This window comes from Lissotriton helveticus, chromosome 2_1, assembly GCF_964261635.1.
Source record: "Lissotriton helveticus chromosome 2_1, aLisHel1.1, whole genome shotgun sequence".
In the NCBI taxonomy this organism is placed as follows: Eukaryota; Metazoa; Chordata; class Amphibia; order Caudata; family Salamandridae; genus Lissotriton; species Lissotriton helveticus.
In genome coordinates, this window is record NC_136059.1 from 397,263,433 (window position 1) to 397,285,739 (window position 22,307).

At 44.1% G+C, this 22,307-nt stretch overlaps 1 protein-coding gene across 4 annotated transcripts in view; it reads left to right on the forward strand.

The window, feature by feature from the left end:
- The window catches only part of ZNF131 (zinc finger protein 131), a 182,346-nt gene that overhangs the window by 12,788 nt on the left and 147,251 nt on the right, over window positions 1-22,307 (forward strand). For 2 of the 4 annotated variants that reach the window (XM_078675031.1, XM_078675030.1), the window contains exons 3-4: window positions 14,105-14,206; window positions 16,057-16,201. In XM_078675031.1, coding sequence (XP_078531157.1) covers window positions 14,105-14,206; window positions 16,057-16,201 — 247 coding nt within the window. Of the gene's footprint in view, window positions 1-14,104; window positions 14,207-15,767; window positions 16,202-22,307 lie in introns of all 4 variants that reach the window. The other 2 variants (XM_078675033.1, XM_078675032.1) reach the window with 1 other exon arrangement.

A 22,307-nucleotide genomic window follows, 5' to 3' on the forward strand; every position in this document is an offset into this window, starting at 1 on the left:
CCTAGTCGGAGATTACTTCCGGTGTCCCAAGGATACATGTGTCAGGATGAGGAGGAAGATTGTAATGCCACTATATTTGATGCCTAATAAGACCAGGGTGTTTGGGACAGTTAATACCCAACCTATCATAGTAGGCGTACTGAACACCTTGAGGGACTCTCTTGGCGCAATTGACAAATAAAGAATCTTTATTGTTACCCAACTCAGTCATGCTCAATTAGTTGACCTCAGAAGGATGAATGACTTAGTGGGCCCACCACCATTTGAACTTGTGATTTTTTTTTTTTTTGTTGGACCAATCTTCATTAGTTTTCCAGTACAACGCATGTGTTATATCATAGGGGTGTTCAAAGTACAGTCATGTATTAGGCATTACCTGATACTGACAGTATTTGGTAAGGAGCAGTCGGTTCAATATAATATGTTTAGAACATTAAAAACCATCATATCACATCAGGGCGTTCCATACATTGTCTGCACCAGTCAGCTGGTCACTTATTATTAACATAATAATCAGTAGTCATACCTCCACATTATTTTCATATTGTGGAGCAGCAGGCAATGTGCAGACCCACACCCCCTCTCTCCTCGCAGCACAACTCAGTTACATTCCGAGAGTAATGTAGACCGATCCCCCCCCTCCATCCCCTTGAGCAGAGAGTCTCAGGAGCACTATGTGAAGGACACCAGACACACCTTGCGTACCAGACACCAGTAGTATCAGTAGTGATCAGTAGCAGGAGGCTTCCCAACTAGGCCGCTAGGGAGTCTTTGAACAGCTAGAATTTACTCAATACTCCCTCCCACAGTGCCGCAAAGGGAGTACAACTCAATCCTCACACTTCCTCACGCCGTCGTTGCCTTGGCCCTGCCCTACTTGATGGTTGCAGCGCACCAATGTTTCACGTTTGGGAGAATGTGCGTCTTCCAATGCATTCCTATGCACCTCCGGTTTTGAGAAAGGCCAAATCTATGAATCTGTTGGTTACCATAAGTACCTTTTTAGGTCAAGCCTGGGCAGCGCATGCGCTGCTCTACGAGGCATGCTATATTGAGGTAGGGACTTGACGCTCCGCCCACTCTCTGCACACATTTTTCATTGGCTTATGTCATTGTCCACTGTAAACTGTGGCTGTTCATTGGTCAAAAGGCCTTGTAGTCCCTCCTTAGTACCGCCATGTCTTATTTTGTAACCTCGGTAGGCTTTAATTACAGCCTCCGAGCACTATTATCTCAAATAGCATTGTCATGCCTGCTGTTGCAGGCAGAACAAACACTCTCCAACAGCTTTAAAAAAAAATTATAGCATGCATTTGCAATGCAATAGGTCTTGCATTTGCGTAAGTTTAAGATATTGGCATTGTAAATGACAATGCCATTTATTTATCTGTTTTAAAAAAAAACCAGCATAAATAAAAGGCATTGTCATTTACAATGCCAATAGCGCAAACTCTCATAAATGCGAGACCTATTGCATTGCAAATGCTTGTTTTGGGTATGGGAGTGCTTCTACCTGCCCTTTCTTTAAAATAATCCATCAGGCTGGAAACCCTCTTACTTACTAGGAATTTCGTCATAGAAAAAGTCAGAGGATGTGGCTCAGAACAAGAATAGCAACACCCCTGCACCTCCACAGCAGCACAACATTTCCATTTATTGAGACTTCAGCGCTCGTACCTGATCAACAGGCAACGCACACCAAACTGATCTGTTTACTTGAGGACCTCGACGACTGGGGAAGGGGAATCCTTAAAAAGGCACCAGAAAGAAAAATAAATAATGATATTGCCACAAGTCCCCATGTTTTCATATTTGAAGTGGGAGACCCTTTTAACAAACTGGCTGCTGTAGTCTGTCCTTTTTGTGAGAGGAAGGATGAATAGATAAGAAGGAACATCTACAGACATTCTAATGACTTTCGGGCCACATACGTATTTCTGCATCGGAGTTTAGCACACCAGCGAGCAATATGATATTTCTGGCAGCACATTACGCTCCCTTTAAAACTTTACAAGGTAAGCAAATGAAGAGCAATGCAAATGCTCACAATGGCTAGTCAATGCTCGTGTGAAACCATAACCTTATCTGCGCAAGACACACACCCAAATGAATCACCCATATCAACAGTCACACAGTGAGCAGTGACTGAGGCCTTCATGCGCCCTCCAGGCAGCACTTCCTTGACCTCTGGTGGGAAATAGTAGAGATAACACTGTGGTGGAGTCCGACTCACTGGGTAATTTTCACCCCTTGAGAACAATATAATTCTAGTATTCCAGAATTCTTTGTTTTTGGTGTAGCGCTTTGAAGCATACAACGCTTCAGCTGCAAAACAGCAATAGAGTACGGCATTGTGCTTATTTATATTTTTATGATTTGTATATAACGTCTATATTCCAATATCCGCTTACTGCCCCACTCGATCCTTTTCTGGTTTTAACCACTTGAGTGTGCACAGGAGTCGATCGGCAAGACTTTGGTGTCCATTTGGGGGCTTCACATTTTGCCACCACTGGCTTTGGGGGCTATGCAGTAATTCGCCCCCGGGGATGCCGCTGTGTTGCTAATCATCACTGCTGTGCGTGATGTCAGTTTAACTGCTTTTCAGGTCACAGGGTGACCGTTTACTACTGACAGCTTCTCATATCTTCCATTACAGAGGAGAGAGGGGTGGAGAAGGGGGTGGCGAGGCAGGAGTCCTCTTAGTAAAGGGTGGGGGCAGGGGAGCGGCAAGTGCAGATGCTTTGAGGGAGATACCCCCGCCCGACATATATATACACATAAAAGTCTCATAATCGTGTACCTTAAGTTCAAGTTCGGCTCTGCAAAGCACTAATGACATGACGCACAGGCATGCCATCCCGCGGCTGAGGAGATGCCACACTAAGGTGCTGGACATGGGCTGGCGATGCTCGTAGTCTGCACACCAGCACCCACAGGCAGTGATGCAGCACACACACTCTGCCAGTCTCCTCTACTGCTCCTATTTGCTGACATCAATTCGCCATGATACCGGGAGAAGTACTGCACACTGACCTGATCAAAGGCAGCCTCTCAGCCTTCGTTCCATTAGGATTGTTGAAGCACGCCTGGCGCGAAAGGGGTGTTTGAATCTGCTCTCCAATCTGCCGATCAATTAAAATGTGCAATCAGCACGGCTACTGTACTGCTCCAATAGCAGCGATTAGGTCAATATGAGCCTGCCCTTCCTGCAGCCACAAGGACGCCTCACTAGACGCTTTCCGTTACAGCAGACAGTGAGTTTCTATTAGTATTTATAGCGAGTTGGTTGCAAGAAGATACACGTTCTTGGCAGTCATTATGGAAGTGCTTATTTTTAACAGAAATGTAAGCATCGCAGCGGCCAGCAACAAACTACCACTAGCTGGGTGAGACTGACGTTTCACTCCCCGAGCCAGTCACTGGCTAGGCTCGAGCCCAGTCATGGGCCGCTAGCCAATCCGAGGCCTCTAACGGGTCTCTGGCTCTCTTCCAGCCTTTTTGATTGGCTGTGGGTACTCTGGGCCCGTATTACTTATGTGATTTAATGTCTACTTGTCCGTCGGACAAAATAGACATTAAGTCGGGCGATATGATTCCCCCACCCCTGTCCTATAAACAAGACTTGGATTCATATCTCTATTCTAAAACAGAAAATGTGAATGTTCTATCATATTGTAGATACGTACATATCGTAAATGGCTATTAGCACATATTTTAAAGCAACTGCCTATTTGCAAAGAAGACTATTGTCAATAATTTTTCATATCAGTCCATTATTGGTGGCATACAGAATATGCTCCTTCACAAGAAAATCACATTTTAAGAAATATGCTCTCCTCCCTCCACTAAATTTTGTTTGGGTAATTCAAAGGTTTGTATTTTCATTTTGCATTATGTTAAAGCTTAAAATATTAAACCCAATTCAAAAACAAACGTATGATGTAAATGTAAATGTAAATGTAAATGTAGGTGTACTTATATAGCGCAAACCTGTCACCCAAGGGCATCCTGGCGCTTGCTTAGGGAACCCGTCCTGGTATTCCCCTGTGAGAAACCCCGGCAGGGTGTCCACAAGGTGAAAGCCAGGCATCCCACCGCGAGGGGCCGTAGTGGAGATTAAGCAAGCTATTGCCCAGAGTTGCAGAGTGTGACCCCGTGATTCGAGTAGGCACCGGAGCGAGAATTGTCAAGGTCCGTGGAATTTTGAGCCCAAGACCCACCGAGGCGGGGAATCGAACCCTGGTCCACGGTCGATCTCAGCTTCCGGGTCTGCCGCCTCTAACCACTGAGCCACGCTTCTCCACTAACACTTGTAGTGCAGAGCTTGTCTCACACTTAAAACACTGGAGTTATGTCTAATTAAATTTTCATGAATTGATTCTATTATAGTTAGGCATGAATGCTTGGGTTTCTTTTGGACTAAGTTCAAATTAACCTCACTTTTCAATGTTTATTTTTAGATATTTATCTGGCTTACTTCATTTTGACTCCAGTGCTTAACATGGGATCCCATATTGGCTTTTAAGACAGCAGTGCAATTTTCACTCATAGTTTGAACAGAAAGTTTGAGCACGACTTCAGCTCACTTGCCTTGCTTATCCACTTTATGCTCAGTTTTTAGGTCTGGGATCACCCAAGATCGTTGGGGCATATTATCAAAGTCTGGTGATAACATTATCACCGCTTTAGCGTCTGTTTTCGGGCGAAAAGCGGCGATCATTTTATCGCTTTATTAACAAGGACACACTAACGCGTGTTTCCTTGCCTTAGTGTCTGGTTTCCTATCGCCTCGCATCGCTTTTAAAATGCAAAGTAGGCGTGCCCCTTACAACTACATTATAAAATATCGCTAACAGTTCTTCGCTGTATTTACAGCAAAGCCCCGTCCGGTTTAGCGCTGATTTTTTTCGCGCTAACTGGGCTTTAACTCTGGAATTTAACGTCTGTTAAATTACAGATTAAGGCATACCTAACATCTAGACATCCAGACCCCTTTCAAGGGGGTGGGGCGGGTCTGCGGAGGGGTGGGGGCCCGAAATCGCGAAATCCTGGAGGGTAGATCATATGTTTGATGTAGACAGGCAGTGGGAAGAACTCTCAATGTGTAAACTGGCCTAGAATTGGAGTATCCTCAGCCAATCCTAGCGCGCTGAACAAAAAGCGGCGTGCTCATTAGCTAGTAAATCCGCACGTGGTTTGGGTATTTTGTTAGAGCCAATGTTCCCCCTTCCCTGCCCCCCACTCCCCCACACCCCTCTTCCGATTGTCCCTCCGTTCGCCGGGTGCTCTTGGAGCTGCTCCTGTGCACGTGCGTGTCTAAAGGTTACTTTAAAAAGGCGGTTTAAAAATAACTGGGAGCTAGGCTGTGGCGGGGATGCACGCCAGAGCCACTCATCCTTCATTCTGAGTCATGGTAACTTGGTGCTTTCCAGGGCTGAGCGTCTGTTTCCCGGCTCGGCGGCACCTGCTGCTGCCCTTTTCTGAGGACGCGCTCGTCAAATTCTCGCGTGCGCATTTCTAAAACCGAACGGGACACATTTTGGGGGATATCACACACGTGCGGATTTCTACCTTACTTTGCAGGAATACTACTACACACCATGGCACTGGGCTCAAACAGCTGCGAGTACTCGGCGCGTAGGCAAAGCATTTTCTCTCATTTCAGCCTACGTGTACAAACCACGCTGAGACACTGACATCGCCAGAACAAACACTCTGCAGCCTGGGGTCAGGCTAGCACCATCTGTGTATTTGTAGCGTGCTAGCACACAGTTGGCCCCTTGGGGTAACGTGGGTGGAGAGTGGGGGGGATAACGTTCTTGCGGTCTCGTTCAAACCTTTGCTCTCCCACAGCTCTGCTTGCGCCTATGACGGTGAATGGCTGGCAAGTGACAGTTTGCTGCGTCTGTTGTGGACTTTTATATAAAGTTATCTGCTGGGGAAAGAAAGTAGAAAGGTGCTGCCCCTGCAGTCTTATCAAGTCAGTAGGCTTTGAATGTATAGGCGTCTGGTGCACAGGATTAGCCATTTGTTTTGGAAAAAAAACTTTGTCTAGGACTGCTCACTTACAAAGAGAACTTTCAGGGTGCATCCTATTTATTTATGCGTTTTTATACAGCCCAGACATAATTACCCAGAGGTGCCCGAGCACTTTACAATAGAGCGAAGAACATTACCTGAGAAATTAAGACGAGTAACAGGGTAATAGGTGACAATACTTATAGCTACTTCGGTTACACAAACACGCACAGACCACAAACACACCAGGGACCAACACACGCAGACCACATACACACCAGGGACCAACACACACAGACCACAAACACACCAGGAACCAACACACACAGACCACAAACACAAAAAACTAAGATATCTGTGTTTGTTGTAGGAAAAATCGCTGCTAAATTGCCACTAAATTTCCATATTTGGGCCGCTAAATTTCTATTTTTGTGCCGCTAAATTTGCTAATCCATGCCGCCATATCCTGGTGGGTCTGATTGAAACAAAACCCACCTAGACCCTGCTGAGCCCAATAATTACCGGCCCATTTCCAGAATCCCATTCTGCGCTAAGGTTTTAGAGAAGCTACTCAACACCCAGCTCACCACCTTTGTATCAGCCCACGACCTGTTGGACCATTCCCAATTTGGGTTTAGAGAGGGTCATGGAACGGAAACAGCCCTCATAGCTTCCAGTGAAGAGTTAAGGAAGACTCTGGACATGGGCGGGAAGGCCGCCTTGATATTATTCGATCTATCGGCGGCCTTCGGCACCGTTAATCACCAAATCCTTGTCAATAGACTAGCGGCGATGGGCGTCCAGGCGTCCGCCTTGGCCCCACTCACATCCTACCTCACTGAAAGATCTTTTCGAGTGGAACTGGGTGAAGCAAGCTCACAAACCTTTAATCTTCAGTGCGGCGTGCCACAGGGCTCGTCGTTGAGCCCTACTTTGTTCAATTTGTATGTCGCCCCGCTGGCCACCCTGATCAGGCAGTTTGGATTCTCAGTTATCTCTTATGCGGACTACACGCAGATTGCGGTGTCCATCCACAATAATGAAGAGGAGGTAGCCGATCGGTTTAACAGCTGCATGACCCAGGTCAATGCATGAATGCAATCAAACTGCCTTAAGCAGAACGGCAGCAAGACTGAGGTGCTCCTTCTGGGCGCCAATCCGTTGTCCTGGTCTCGGAGGTGGTGTCCCTATGCTTTAGGGGAATGCCCTACTCCGGTAGCCAAGACAAAAAACCTTGGGATTATGGTCGATGGTAGGCTTACCTTTGATAGTCAAACCAATTGTCTTACATCCAGCTTCTGGTCGTTTCTGAAATTAATACGGAAGGTGCGACCTTTCGTGCCGCCGGAGGCAGTAAAAACGCTGGTAACTATACTTGCATTCTCAAGACTGGATTACGGAAATGCATTATATGTTGGCATTCAAATCCAATTTCTGAAAAAGATGCACCGCCTGCAGAACGCAGCGGCCAGAATGTTATTAAACATCCCTAAGCATGAGCCAGTGGCTCATCATCTAGGAGCACTGCACTGGCTTCCGGTTAAGAAGAGGATTGCATTCAAGACTCTTTGCATTACATTTAAGGCATTGCATGGAAGTGGTCCTGCTTACCTCACTTCACGCATAAAACTCTACATCCCCCCTAAGAGTCTCAGATCCGCACAACGCAGAATTTTGCAGGTGCCTAGGTTCAGACAGAATCGATGGGGAGGAAGGAGTTTCCTGTTGGGAGCTGCTAGGCTATGGAACCTTCTTCCGCCAACTATCAAAGAAAGCTTAGACCTTTTAGTATTCAGAAAAAAAGTAAAAACCTGGCTCTTCCAAACTGACATTTAGCTCTCATTGGTCATTAGTGCAACACTCCCTGAGTCCACAGCGCCAAGACGCCTCCGGGCATTCGTTGCGCTCTACAGATTTATAAATCAAATCTATCATCTAGGATATCGCTGTTTTCCATGGAACATCGCTGGAAAGCTGGACAGCATTGTTCCATGGAAAACGGCGATATCCCTGCTATCGCGGGGATATTTATCGCCATAGCGCTAACCATTGTTAATACAGCGCTAGCATGGCGATAATTTCCAGCATTAGCCGGCAGTAAAAAATCTCACGCTAAGTGCGGTCAGCGATAATTATCGCTGCCCCTTGATAATATGCCCCTTTGTTTTTAAATACAAATGTGTATAGTATACATAGAGGGACTTTCAGGCAGCTCTATTTATTCTTTGGTATGCTGTAATGTCATTCGGATTTTGCTTCTGCACATCATACAGCACAAGGCACAGGTTCACCCCACTTCAGACTAGGGCTTGCCTGACTTGCAATGTGCAAATCGACACTATGTGCCAGGCACTAATGGTGCAATATCTGCTTTTATGGTATTAAAATATATGCATTTGATTTTGAACAATGCTTGTTTTACTGATACGAAGGACCAGCTGCTCCCCCAACCTTGCTGCCTGGCCATTTAACGTGTTGTGTGTCTTCATATAACAATTCACAAACAAAATAACCACTGGCAAAGCCAAAAGGTCTGCAGGCACCACCAGACCTATTGGCTTTGCCAATATTTAATTGCATAAGCACCTTTTGTTCTGTATTTCCAGCTTCAGTCTATAGTTTCAGATGGGTTTTGTAATAGTGATCCTCTCTCTTCAGGGGTTTGAACACTTACAAGATAATATAGATAATTTTTTAGTATTCCATAATGACATCTTCATCTTTAGATGACATCTTTAAGATCAGATGTTTGCCTTCTCTGAAACTGTTTTTGCTGGCTCTGTTTGCACTCATTTTCAGGAATACTGGTCAACCCCAAACCATGTTCTTGGAAGGAAACAATTATGATTTGTTCGTCTGTCAATGAGTATGAAGCTCCAGGAGCCAGTAATGCTAGCACTTCTGAAGCAGGCCATGCAACATGTTTTTTTGGTTTTAGAGGACAATGTTTCTGTAGCGTTTAGTTGTTTGGTTTATGGAAGAAAACTTGAACTAGGCCTTTAGCTGTACAGTATGGGTATTTCGGAAAGAGCCTCTACCTTACTTAAACACTTATCTATATTATTTATAGTCAAGCACAATGTATTCAGTCAGTCTCGATTTGAACAGAAACCCAGCTTGGTATGCCAGTGCTTCAGACCTGTTTCATGGTTTTATACGGATAAACTTTGTAAAAGATGGAAAATTTCTTTATGAAGCTTTATTTCAAAGTGTTAGTCGTACTGCCTTTAAATGTTATTAGGCAGAACTGTCTTCATTTAGCTGTTTCACTTGTCTTGTCCTAAATATATTTGTTGAAGGCATGACATTCTGTAACCTAAATGTTGGTTGTGGTTAAATAATTGTGTGGTTCAAATATGTAGGAAGCTGAACTGGTCATTAAACTGATGCTGATATCCTTCTCAGTAGGAATGCATTTTGGGCATCAGTTTACAGGAGCTTGAAATGCTTGGGAACTTGCCCGCAGAATGATCTTTGGGTTCACTTTTTTTATCCTGCTCTTGGTGCATTTTTTGAATGTTTGTCACTTCAAAACGAAACTAGACCTACCTAATATCTGATTTACTAAAGTACTTTTGTCATTCCATACTAATTGCTTTCGAGAACACAAATTTAGCAAAAATAACCTGGTCAGTGATGAAAAAGTGCAGCTTCTCAAACATTCGCCATCCACTATTCAGTATACTATTTTAGATCTCATAGGGAACATGACATCCACTTCTGTATATGATGTCTTGGTGCTAAGAAAATGTACAGCAGCATAACAGCAGATCACTTCATTGTTTGGGAACAAGATATTTTAAAGGTTTTGTAATGTGTTGACGGTCTTCAATAGGTCTTTGATAGTTGATAAGTAGTACCATTTCGAGACTGCTAGCTCAGATGGTGTCCATCCAACAGACATCTTGGTTGATTTGCAATATTTTTAAGCGCAGTAGGTATGAGAATTGGAAAGAGTGCCCAGTGAAATTGTTGTATTTCCCAAATAGAAGTGCTTGGGATAAGGGCCAGGGGTGTGAATTTGGGTGTAAGTCTCTCCTCTGGTGGCGAAGCAAGGTGGTGGTTTGGATGTAGCAGTTGATTGAGATACTGGAATTACTCTTAGTGTGCCTGCTCCCCTTTTTGCCCACTTTGCCCCCATTAAGTATGTTTGAGACCTGCTTTGTTTAGATTAGAGGACATGACATAAATGTGCATTGCCAGGCTAAAGCTCGCTGGTATTTGACTTTTCCTGGGATTTGTACCTTTTTATAGGAGTAAAGTTGCTTGTTTTTAGGGTTTGAAACCTTCCTTCCCTCCTTGGTTTAAAGAACAGTATCGCTATCTGTTATGCTGAACTTATGTGCGGGCTGGGTATTGTTGATCAAACTAATGTTTTAGAGTGATTATTCAGGGAATTGGCCTCTTTCTCAGATAACATTAGATGTTTCCACTTGTTATGTTTGGAGCAAACCCAGCAGGTGAAATTGTGACCCTTTTCTCCCCTTCTGTTGTGTACCACAGGAGTTCACTCAATACCCGGCTGTGGCCTTTATTTGACCATGGCACTAACTTTGAAGTTGCCTTACAATACAGAGGATACCCAAGCGTATAAACAATTCTCATACTTAAGGTAATCAAAATTGAATGAGGTGTAACTTTCATCAATTGAAAGCAGGCTAACACTGATTTGATATTTTTTGGGTCTTGTGGTAAAAAGATGCTATACGCGGATAAGACCCATCTCATCTTTAACTCCAGATGAAAAAATTGAAAATTCCTTGATTCCTATTTGATGCCGAAGCCTCTCTTAAATCTCCAACTTCAGTTCTTTGTTAAAAGCTACATTTATTATATCATTAGACTCAAGACTACTTTTTACCACTCTTATCCTTGAAAAATTGATCACTTGTAGCAAGATCTGCCATAAAAGCTAGAATAGATTATTGCACTTGACTCTATGCAGGTATCCATAATTACTTGGTGGATAAATTATCAATGGTCCAAAATGCTGTGCTGCTGGTCATAGATTTACGGAAAACTGTGATCATGAAAAAAGTGCACATCTCTAGCGTCCAGTTCAGAAGTGCATTGCCTTTTAAAATCTTATGTTGCACCTCGAAGTGCCTCCATTAGCAGCCCCCTGTACCGGTCTTCCAAAAACACATCCACCAGATCTCAGCAGGTTCCTTTAATTTTGAACTCTGTGCCGACAAACATGATGGTTTTAACTACAGTGGTTAGGGTTTAGGAAATAGGTGTTCAGCTTGTCTGTTTATAGAACAGTGGCAACAAACCCTTTAAGGTGGTAGGAGCAATGTAAATGTTATCACGCTTGCAAAGCTGAATACCCTCAAATCTGCATTTATGGGTGTTTGTCAAGTATTGCATGGCCTCTTATTACTCCTCTTTCCCAACCCCACTCACAGAATTCCGCCCCCTTTTTTTGGGGGGGATGATGGTGACTTCATGTATTAAGCCATCACGGAGTATATTTCAGGTATCCCCTTTTGTAGAGCACTAACTTTTAGCAAATAATTATGTTCTGTTAATGATCAAATATGGACATTTTGATAAAGCACCATTGAACTGTGATCCCCTGGTCGGAGGGACATAATGTTTGACCATGTAATGCCTTCCTGGTTTACCTTCATGTGGTCTCCCAGAAGGTAGAGAATTTCCTTTAATGTCTTCCTCCTACACCAACTGGGCTCTCTTGGTGTGGAGAAAATCAGGTCTCCTTGAAATCCTAAAGTCAATTAAAACTGAAATACCTGACAATGAGTTCTTATATTACTGTTAAAGTTTAATGTCCTGCCAGAAGACATTACATTTTCCATTTCTTACTACATTTTAGGGTTACAAATTACATTTCTTGTTGAAATAACTTGTCATTTGAGTTTCTCACTGCAACCCATCAAAGCGGTTACCTTTCCTTTCAGTGGAAGTATTCAAACTGTATATTGCTCCCGTATCTCTTGATTTGTCTGCACTGTGAGATATGCGGAAATAAATAATGTTACTGTGGCCATGATAAAATAAAACTAAATTCAAAGCTCACTGATTAACCAGGTGTGCTTCCAATAGGACTGCTTATTATATATTTATGGGGAAAGATTACTAGTGTCAGTATTTTTTTCTGTAACCTGTGTGCTAACATGCATTCCTGACACTGTGTATTCCTAATGTCAATGTTTCATAATGTACACCTTTGATCTATAGGTTAGGACTTCGATGAATAATTGGGGAGTTAGAGCATGGGCTGTTGTAAGATTTGTTTCCTATCAGGAGGGGGGAGAAGGAAAAGTACGTGATGCTTTCACCTTCCTTAGTTATAATGTACAAAAAAATCAATGGGAGAAGGGATCACTTGTCCTGAGTAACCAGGGTTTTAGTTCTCTTATTCGGTTTTGGTGCCAATTAAAAAAAATAATAATAAATCATTCACGTACCAAGGCTCGATAGGCGGTATATCTTGGTTCTGCGCCTTGTTATTTTAGAAAAAATTTTTTACGGGCATAACTCAGTGCGGAAGCCCCATAACCCAGCTTCCTACGCACGGCAACTCTTTTAACCAGGCATTCCTTTCCAACACCAATTAAAACTACCAAACTGGTTAAGAAGCCTTTTTAATCACGCACCCCTTTTTCATCAGTGATTCACTACTGTACTAACCAGTGGTTTACCTCCGGGTGGAGGAAGCATACAATCAAACCCGATGATGATGCTGTCACGTTGCTAAAATAACAAGGCGGAGAACCAAGATATACCGCCTATCGAGCCTTGGTACGTGAATAAGGGTTTTTTAATCGGCACCGAAACCGAATAAGATAACTAAAATCCTGGTTACTCAGGACAAGTGATCCCTTCCCCCCATTGAATGTTGTAAGATTCCACAGACCCTTAGATCTTCCGATCTACAGGTTCTACTAGTACGGTGTCCTAGCTAGCCATGATTAGAACCTAGCACCTGGCATCCAATCATACTTCCCATCCCTCCTGATTCAGGTAGTAGACTACAGATTTCAAGGCTAATCTCCCACCTACTGATTCCTGCATGCAGAAACCCGTTTCGGAGTTTTGTAAAACTGCCCCAAAAAACGTTGAGGCCTGTTGTGCGTGCTCCAGTCTCCCCCTCAAAGAATTACCTCTGATATCATGGGTTAACGCTTTGTTCTTAATTCTTGGAGGGGGAAATTAGAGCATGTGACCGCCTCAGCATTTTATTTTTGGCAGTTTTACATAGCGCAGACAAAATCAGACTTTAGAACTCTGTTTTAACGCAAACAAAAAAGAGTTTAGAACTCTGTTTTTGTGTGCGCTATGTTGTTAAACTGCCAAAAATAAAATTCTGATTGTCTATCGCCATACATACCAATAGACCCGATTCAGTCAGGTTGCCTCTGGTTAAATATGTCAGTAGGGAAAATACATTCTTCTGACTATTTAAAAGAAAAAATATATATATTTAATCTCCCACTTGCCAGCTTTAAAATGTTTACTAGTATACAAAACAGTGATGGATGGAATGCTTGAATTAATCTCAGCCTCTGGTAATCACTTGGGCCGCATTCGAATCCATCATTATTTTGCACACCATATCACCTCAGTTTGGACCCAGCTATATGCAAATCAGTCTCGACCCTGCTCCAATGTGAATAGTCCAGCCCAAACTGCCAAGCCAGGTCCTCGCTGAACCAGAGCACATTCAAGCTAGGAGCGGTTTCACCCTAGTGTTGAGCTCATCAGCCAAGTTCAACTTGGTTCCAGAGACTGTGCACGGGACCCATGTCTGGGCATACCCGTCCTACTTGGGGTGACACAATTAGTATACAAAACGGTGATTTGTGAAATGCTGTAATTCATCTCAGCCACTGGTAATCACCCAGGTCGCATCCCAATCCATAGTTATTTTGCACACTATGCCAGGGTCAAAACTGATTTGCAGATAGCTGGGTCAAAACTCCGGTGGCATGGTGTGCAACGTTACAATGTTTTGTACACTTATTGTGCTCTCCAATGTTGGCATCTATGATTCAATATTAAAGCATTGTAGTGAAAGTACGTTTATATTTGCTTTCAATATGAATCTTTCTCATTGTAGGTCACCAGTTCAAGGCTCACAAGGCTGTTCTTGCTGCCTGCAGCCAATTCTTCTACAAGTTTTTTCAGGATTTCAACCAGGAGCCTCTTGTGGAAATAGAAGGTGATTGTTTCTTTGTTTTGTTACACCACTGTTCATCACTGGCATTTCCTTCTTCTGCTGCCTTCCAAGATTATTACTATGTATGTCGAAGAAGAATGCCGTTTCAGTATGTAATGGGCGGTAAGCATGTAATGAAATCTGTCTGATTATAGAACCTTGTTTTCCCAGTGCATCTACAATCTGTGTGTAGGCTAGGAGGCCGCTAGACATTTATGTTATCTTATGAATGAACTTACACCTGTTAGAATGGCTTTTAGCACTTGGATATGAATGCATAAAGGCTCTGTGGTGGTTGCATAGATTACAAAGATGGAACATGTGGTACAATCCAGCAACTTTGTTCAACTTGCTGCATGCTCCTATGCTGTTATATTCCATTAATTTCCCGATGCTGTGAGCTATATGGGGAAAAAGGACTTGTAGATGGAGGTATTGAGGATAGGAAAGATTGTGGGGGTAAGATCGTGTTTTATTTAATAGACAAGCTGTTCCTATCAATCCTGGTCTCTCATGAGACTTCGTCTTGATTCCCTGCATGGGATGTGTTCAAGATCTGAAACTAACAGGTTGATTTGGGAGTGCGTTAAGCTGCCACAAGTGTCTCACTGGACTGTAAGTCAGTGCCTTAGGATGATGTGCAGCACAGTAACTCTGCTTTCCAAATGAAGTCCAACTCTCAGAGGATTTAGGTGAGTTTTAGTGGAATCATAACTAGTATATGAGAGGTTTTAAAGTTCTCTCGCTCGGTGCACAAACCGCTTTACATACATATACCAAGAGTAAGCCTTTTGAACTCCCCAAACTCCTCTAGTCTGCCTCTATTTCCAAGCTATGGGGATCAGGAACTGCAACCCTATTAGGAAATACAACAAGTCTGCCAAAGTTGTAGGAGTTGATGCAGAGAGGTCCAGAATTGTATCCTTTTCCGTGTCTTAGAGACCCTGGAATATGTGTTTTTGTTTCAGTTGACTCTGTTATTGTCAGAGTTAAGGCTTTAGGATTGGGGGGGGTGCAGTTTGAGAGATGAGTAAGCCCAAGCAGTCTGGGTTTTGACCAGGCACAGATGCCAATTGAACAGGCAACCTTTGCAGCATCTGGAAAACCAATAATACATTTGTTAAGCTACTTCTCAGACAGGGAAGAGGTGCATTGAGTGAATTTTATGCTACAGCAAGGGGAGCTCTGAATAGGAATACGAACTACAGTTAAAATAGAAATTATAAATATGGAAGGGTTGCCAGCTGGCTCGTTTGTTGGGCACCATCACAAATTGACTTTAGATATGCTGGAGTCTATTTTCTAATTCTATCCACAAATGACCTTCTAGGGAATCCCTCTGTCTCCTAAAGCAAGTATTTCTAACTTTCTGCACAAAGAAGCATAATGGTAAATGTGGGAATTGCATTTAGAAGTTAGCACTGCAGAGAAGAATGAAAGTAACCGTCTCCTGATGAGGACAACAGAAAAGTCCCCAACCATATTATTGCAACATAAAAGTGACTTACCTATTGCCATGGTCAGTCCTGAAACTGATTATGCACGTTTCTCTTTTTCTTCATAGAATCTCCTTGTCCCAGTGATCCTACAATCAATGTTCAGCTTGATTTCTGAATGTCTATCGCATTATTGCTTTTTAAAATCTTTTTATTTGATGTTTTACATGTTTGAGGCAGAGCTTTTTATACTGTGTATGATTTGTAAATTTCAGACTTTATTAATTGTGTTTGACTAGCTTAGACAGTTATTAGTAGTGGAGGTTGAAGGGTTGCATTTTGTAGCAGATGGAGAACAGTTATGGTTGTGTGGGAGGTAGTTTTCAAGAGCCCGTTTATCTTTTTCCTACTTAACAGGTGTAAGCAACATGGCATTCCGTCACCTGATTGAATTCACATACACTGCAAAGCTATTGATTCAAGGGGATGAAGATGTAAATGATGTCTGGAAAGCGGCAGAGTACTTACAGATGCATGAGGCCATTAAAGCACTTGATATCAGGTAGCTTTTATCTGTTTTTGTTGTGCATGCATATGTCTGTTCCTGTTAAGTTAAGGCTGAACTCTAGTGTCTGCATCATTTGTATTCGACTAAGCGATTGTTTGAATGGTGAAAAATTCCTCCCTTCTTCCCGTTACCCCCCCAAACCAAATCTGTTGGTGCCACCAGAAACAAATCCCCCACAGCCCACCAGCTTGGTTTTACTTTAGAGATGATTTTCTTCTTCCTGCCGCCTCAGCCTGTTTTAGGCGTGGTTATTAAATATTACTAAATAGACCCAGAACCATATGTTATTTTTTTAAATATATTTTCATAATTTTCTTTAATTGAGTTCAGTAGCCATTGAGTCAGCATTCCCACAAGTGCTTCAACTTTGGAATATGCTCCAGCTTCGGAGGTTTAAACATCAGTGTTTTGAACCGTATCGGAACCATCCACCGTTTTATTTTATTTTGCTTATAGCATTCAATTTAAATTGGGTATGTGTTGCATATCATGAGTCATTGCAGATTTTTAGTAATTGCCATGCAAGTATATTATGATAGTCTTTTCTACTGAATTACTTTGGAATGGCTGTAGTTGGGCATAACAGGTTAGAGGCGAAACGTCCTCTTTTAGGGAAGTAATGTAGATGTTTTATGTGAATGAGCTACACACCTTTTATGTATAAAAGGAAGTATTTGTAAGTGCAATATTGGTCTCGAAGACAGGTAGTGTAGCATACTTAAAGCAGGGATCAGAGATCACATTTATTCGTCCAGCTATGAGATGGTTTTACCATTTAAGGACAAGACCTGGAAAGAAATTTGAAATCTCCATTAGCCAGAGCAGAAGCCTAAATCCAATACCTCTTATTTTAGGTAGAAAATGTAAGTTATTGTTGAAGTTTTCCAGTACTGTAATTGCTGTGAGTAATTAAGGTACAGACACCAATCGAAGAGATCGATGACATACTAACTGTAAAAAGCACTTTGATAGACCAAATGTGCTGCTTTTGTCTTTTGGTAGTAAAGATGCAGAACCTGGTTTTATTTCAAAATGCATTAGGAAACAAAACGCAGTAGAGAAGCTGAGTAAATATCTTTCATAAAGGGTGTTTACACCAGCTATGAAAGGAATATCCTTGTGGAAGCCCTGCAATATAATTATTCTATTAGTAGGTGACCATTGTAGTTTCTTCTGTCTTACGCCCTTCGGAATCTTAAACCATTAAAATTCCTTCGGTTTTAAGTAGGATTTCAGTGCATTAAATCAGAAATCAGAGGGAAGGTCAACCCACTGAAGGGAATCCTTAAATGGTATAACAATATAAAAAAGTGTGTTTTATTTAAAGTGACTGCTTCTCATATTTTGCTCGTGAACATTTTAACATATATATTATCTGCAAACAAAACAGGATAAAGAATAGTAACCTCCATTTAGCAGGGGTGTAATTCCTATTATGAAGTAGTCTGAGAGCTGCTGAATATCCCAAGACTGTTCACTTTCAGTAATGTGTATATAATTGAAATCTTGTGATCTATCTGAAGCTATTTTTGTTATTGTGAATTCATGTCAATCCAAATGTTGGCTGAGTCAGAAACCGTCTGTAGAAGGCTGTAGTTTTAGGGAAAGAAAGGGCATTCATGCTTGCTATTGAAGCCATTAATATAAAGGTGAAACTGTGCAAAAAAAGTGTACGATTAAAACGGTTGGCATAGGATTGTGGTCCTCCTAAGTTGTCAACAATAAATCAGGGGCGGCTGGTGACATTTGAGATTGGTGAGGCGTGGAGGTTGATGGCGGGCCGGCTGTCGTGGGGGGGACTTGAGGGGAGAGGGACTTGCGGGGTGTGTGAGGGTGGAGCATTTTCCAGCGGGTTTGAGAGGGCGACTTGAGAATGTTTGTGGAGCGGTTTTGAAGGTGTAGACTTGGGGTGTGCAGGTGCATTGCAGGGTTCCCCCATGTCTTGCAGCACTGGGCGGGCCATCTCTGCTCTGCGTGCCTCTTCTGCCCTCCGTGCCTCCTCTGCCTTGCTTGTCTCCTCTTCCTTCCGTGCCTCCTCAGCTTTGCGTGCCTCCTCAGCTTTGCGTGCCTCCTCGACCCTCTGGTCCTCTCTTGCCTTGTCCTCCTCTACTGCACTCTGGTGCGCCCCGTCTGCGCTCTGCCCTCCTTCTGCCCTGTGGTCTTCTTCTGCCCTCTTCGCCTCTTCTGCCCCTTTCCCAGCCTGTCCTCTCCCTGCGCCTCTCGAGTGGCCGCTTCATTTGTCTTCTTCTCTCCTCTTGGGTCCCTCGTGGTGGCGCGCTGGGCTCTGCCGGTGCGGGGGGATGGATGTCGGTCGGCGCGCGTCTGCTGGTATGGCCACTGGCGCCTGGCGTTGGCTGGAAGAGGGACGAACCATTTTGTTTGTGCTAGAGAGGGGCTGCTGAATCTGTTCTGGGTGCTCGTTGACTCACCTCGGGGGCTTGTGCTTGCCTGGTTGGGTCCCGTCTCGTCGGTGTCCCTCGTGGATAATAAACCGCCAACACGATACACGACGCACACCTGCTGCATTCTAATTATCCCGACCCCGAAATGAAATCGGAGCTGCCTAGACGAACTCCCACTACCCCAGCTTCCAACATCCAATCAGGAGGCTTACAGCAGTACACAACTGAAGGGAGTCCTCAAGTTGTTGCCACCCACTTCACTTCCGCGATGTACGCCAGCACTGTCCCTAACAATTTATTTCAATGGCACTTTGCTTGTAACACCTGGTCCACAGCATAAGCGCCCCATATATAGGTTAAACATTACTGCTTCTACCGGCCACTCCTACCATGTTGACATCGCTCTCTCCTTGTGTGTGCCTCAAGGGCGAGCGATAGCCATTGCCCCAGCCTGGCAGCCAGCACAGGCGCACCAGGAATTCTCGCTCCTCAGTACTTAAAGCAACAGAATCGGTGTTACAGTTAACACGAAGCAGAGAGCACTTCTTTATTTAAAGCTGCTTCGTGCTGTACATTCATTCTCTCTTTCCTCTCGGATGCTAGGTAGGGCAACGCCCCTTTCACCTGTTATAACCAGCCGCCACTGCAATAAATATCGAGAGCAGTACCTTGATATGCCACACCTAATGGCATCATGCAGACTTCAACTGCATATGTTGCTGCGAAAACTACGTGTTCATGCTTGTATCTGCTTCTCTTGTAAGGCTGGCCACTTAAAAAAAAAAAAAAAAGGAAAAAAAAAAGAGAGAAATTATAAACCTTTGGATATGCACCCTCCCCTGGTTCAGAATTGCTCCTGTGGCAATGGGGGAGAGGGGGCATCACCCAGAGGCTGGTGTATCATTAGATGGGGGCCCAGGACCCCAATGTGTTGAGGAGGGATGGCGCATTAATGGAGGACTCTGGGACCCTATCCTCTAAGCCCAAACAACACCAAATGCCATCAAGAGGTCCACTGAGGAGAGAAGTGTTGTGTGCCCTCACTGGATGCTGTGCCACATCCGCTCCCCCTGCCTCTGAGTGGGGGAGGCACAGTGGCAACCAGCTCAAGAGGATGTGGGCTTGAGAAGCAACATGCCAGCTCCCGTGTCAGCAATGGATTGTGTTAACTGGGAGCTGACTCTGAAGCATGGCTGTGTGCCCCCCAGGTGGGAACAGGGCACCCACCAAAGAGAAACTAAAAAGAAAATCGAATTAACAACAACAGGAAATAAACCATAGTGCCCGGTGAAGGACTGGAAATTGGCTTTTTCTCTGTGGGTGGTCCAAGGAAGGACTGGTGCACCACCAAAGTATTTTTAAAGCATTGCATCAGTACCTCCACCCCCAATTAACTATTTTCTGCAAACCAACCCGAAGTCCCCTGGGGCCTTGCGCACATGACCCCAGGAGAAACTCCCATTTTCTTTCAAACACTGGCAGGGCTGAGCTTTTGCTCCGGTGTTCAGGAATGCAGGGTCTCCTTGAGGTCGGTCATATGGCTACATGTTGTTGCCTGCAGAGGTTTAAGATGGACTCTGACAATTGGTTTAAACGTTCTTTTTATTATTAATGATTTTTTAATGACCAATGCAATGTTTATACTTAAAATTAATGCATTTGAAGTTTGTTATTGGTTCCATTACTTTTACTGGTTACCCCTTGATAAAGCCAGTACTTCTGCCTTGAATATAATGACCCCTCCCCCCCCATGGAGTGATTGTACATCTAATATATGTGGGGGTGTTGGGAATATACATTTGATTTGAGTGTGTCACTAAAGGTATCTAAATCTGCCTAGTGTACATATTTGTAATTTTATGTGTGTGTAATAAATGTACATCTTCATAAAAGAAAAGCACTGACTGCACAATATTTTATTGAGTGTTATTGTTGCATACCGGCAAATTGGATTTGCTAGCTGTGAGGCGATTGGTTCTTCTTGACCACCTGGTATGTGACCTTTTTACTGTGGGTGAGCCCCACTACTGGTGACTCACAGTAAATGGACTGCGCTTGTTTACCGCCAGTGTTCCCCTTTTAAGATAAGGCTGCTGCTTTGCAGCAGTTGTAAGGTGCACTTTGCAGGTTACACATGAACACATGTACACGTGTGTGAGGGCTGCTCGTAGGAGATTCCTATAATGTGTAGCCCAGTAACTGAGCATAGGCAGCCTGGCACAGAGGGGACTTTGCAGAATATGATATTTACCTGGGGAAGACCTCCTAATGTTAGTGTACACTCGTAGGGAAAGTCAGTGGGCTTTACTATCTTGTCTGCAGTGACACTTTATTATACACTTATGGGGAAGACTGCCTTAGAGTGCTGTTTTGCTTCCCTTTGACCTACAGAATCCAGTGACCTATCTAATTGGGGTGTAATCTGCGCAGGAAAATTAATTCTGCAAGTTGTAAAAAGATATCTGTTGAGCTATTGGGTCATCCAGGTTTGTCATATTTCTCTGTCTCGGATCAGGATCAGATCCCAGACCTTTTGACATCCTGCTGTGCCAAGTTAATTACATTTCTCTCCAGCAGCAGGAACAAAGCCCACCCCACACAAAGGGAGCAATTAACAGTGCTTCACTCAGCTCCTGATCTGCATCAATCTGCCGTCACACTGTACCAGGGATAGGCCAGTCCAAGCCCACTGAATTAAGGACTATAGGAGGGAGTCCATACCCCTGGAACCAGCACAAGATGGGAGTTCCTTTTGAAGATTTGGTGAGAAAGACCCTGGCAGTGATGTCAGCGAGGGGTGTAGCCTAGGCCCCCAGAGCAGAGTTGCTAGTGACTTCTGGGTGACACCATTTTGAAATGTCCCAGCAGCCTGTGCAGGAGGGTTGGGATGGGCGGAGAGGTGATGTGGAATCCTAGGATAGGCCAGAGGTGCCTCGCTGCTAGAACCTTCTGCCCCTCCCCGCTTTTAAAGGTCTTGCGCAAGAGGGAGAGATCTCTTGGCTGTGATCTTCTGCTGGACACTGACTGGAAGTGGCAGCTATGGACAGCTGGAAAGAGGAACCCCTGATATCCATCTGGACTAAGGTCTCAAACTACAGTTTTCCTCAGGACCAGTGGCGCTCTCGCCAGGGAAGTTAGTCCCCTTACACCCCCTGAGGACGAGTTGGGGGGAGGTGGGGGGGGGACTAGGCTTCTGCACCAAGGAAGAGAGGAGTTCCAGAGGAAACACAGGAGAGAGGCTGGCATGGGCAGCCAGTGAAACCAGCTCCCTACAAAGTTTGTCACCTTAGCGTCAGAAGGCCTGAGGAAAGGGCTAGGGCTTGAGCCCACAATGGAGAAAAACACTGTATGGCTGAACAAAGGATTTGACATATGCCCCACCCCACCCAGGCCGAAGAGTTTCCTGTCCCAGGGGTGGTCTAGGGCCCGGGAGTCGCTGCAAGGAGAAATTCATACATTTTACCCTGGAAAGGGGGGTGTAGGTAGAGCCCCCTCCTAAGACCCAAAAGGTCCCGGGGATCCTAGTTTCCAAGCTGGATTTTTATCACAGGGGCTCAGGACCCCCAACGTTGGACCTCAATAGAGGAAAAGAGAATGCAGCGTGATCCCTCCCCTCGCCCCCTCTCCCCCATCCTTGGTGGCAGCTAACACTGAAGTGAGTGCCCTTTCAACAGGAGCTGGCATGGGGGAAGAGTGCT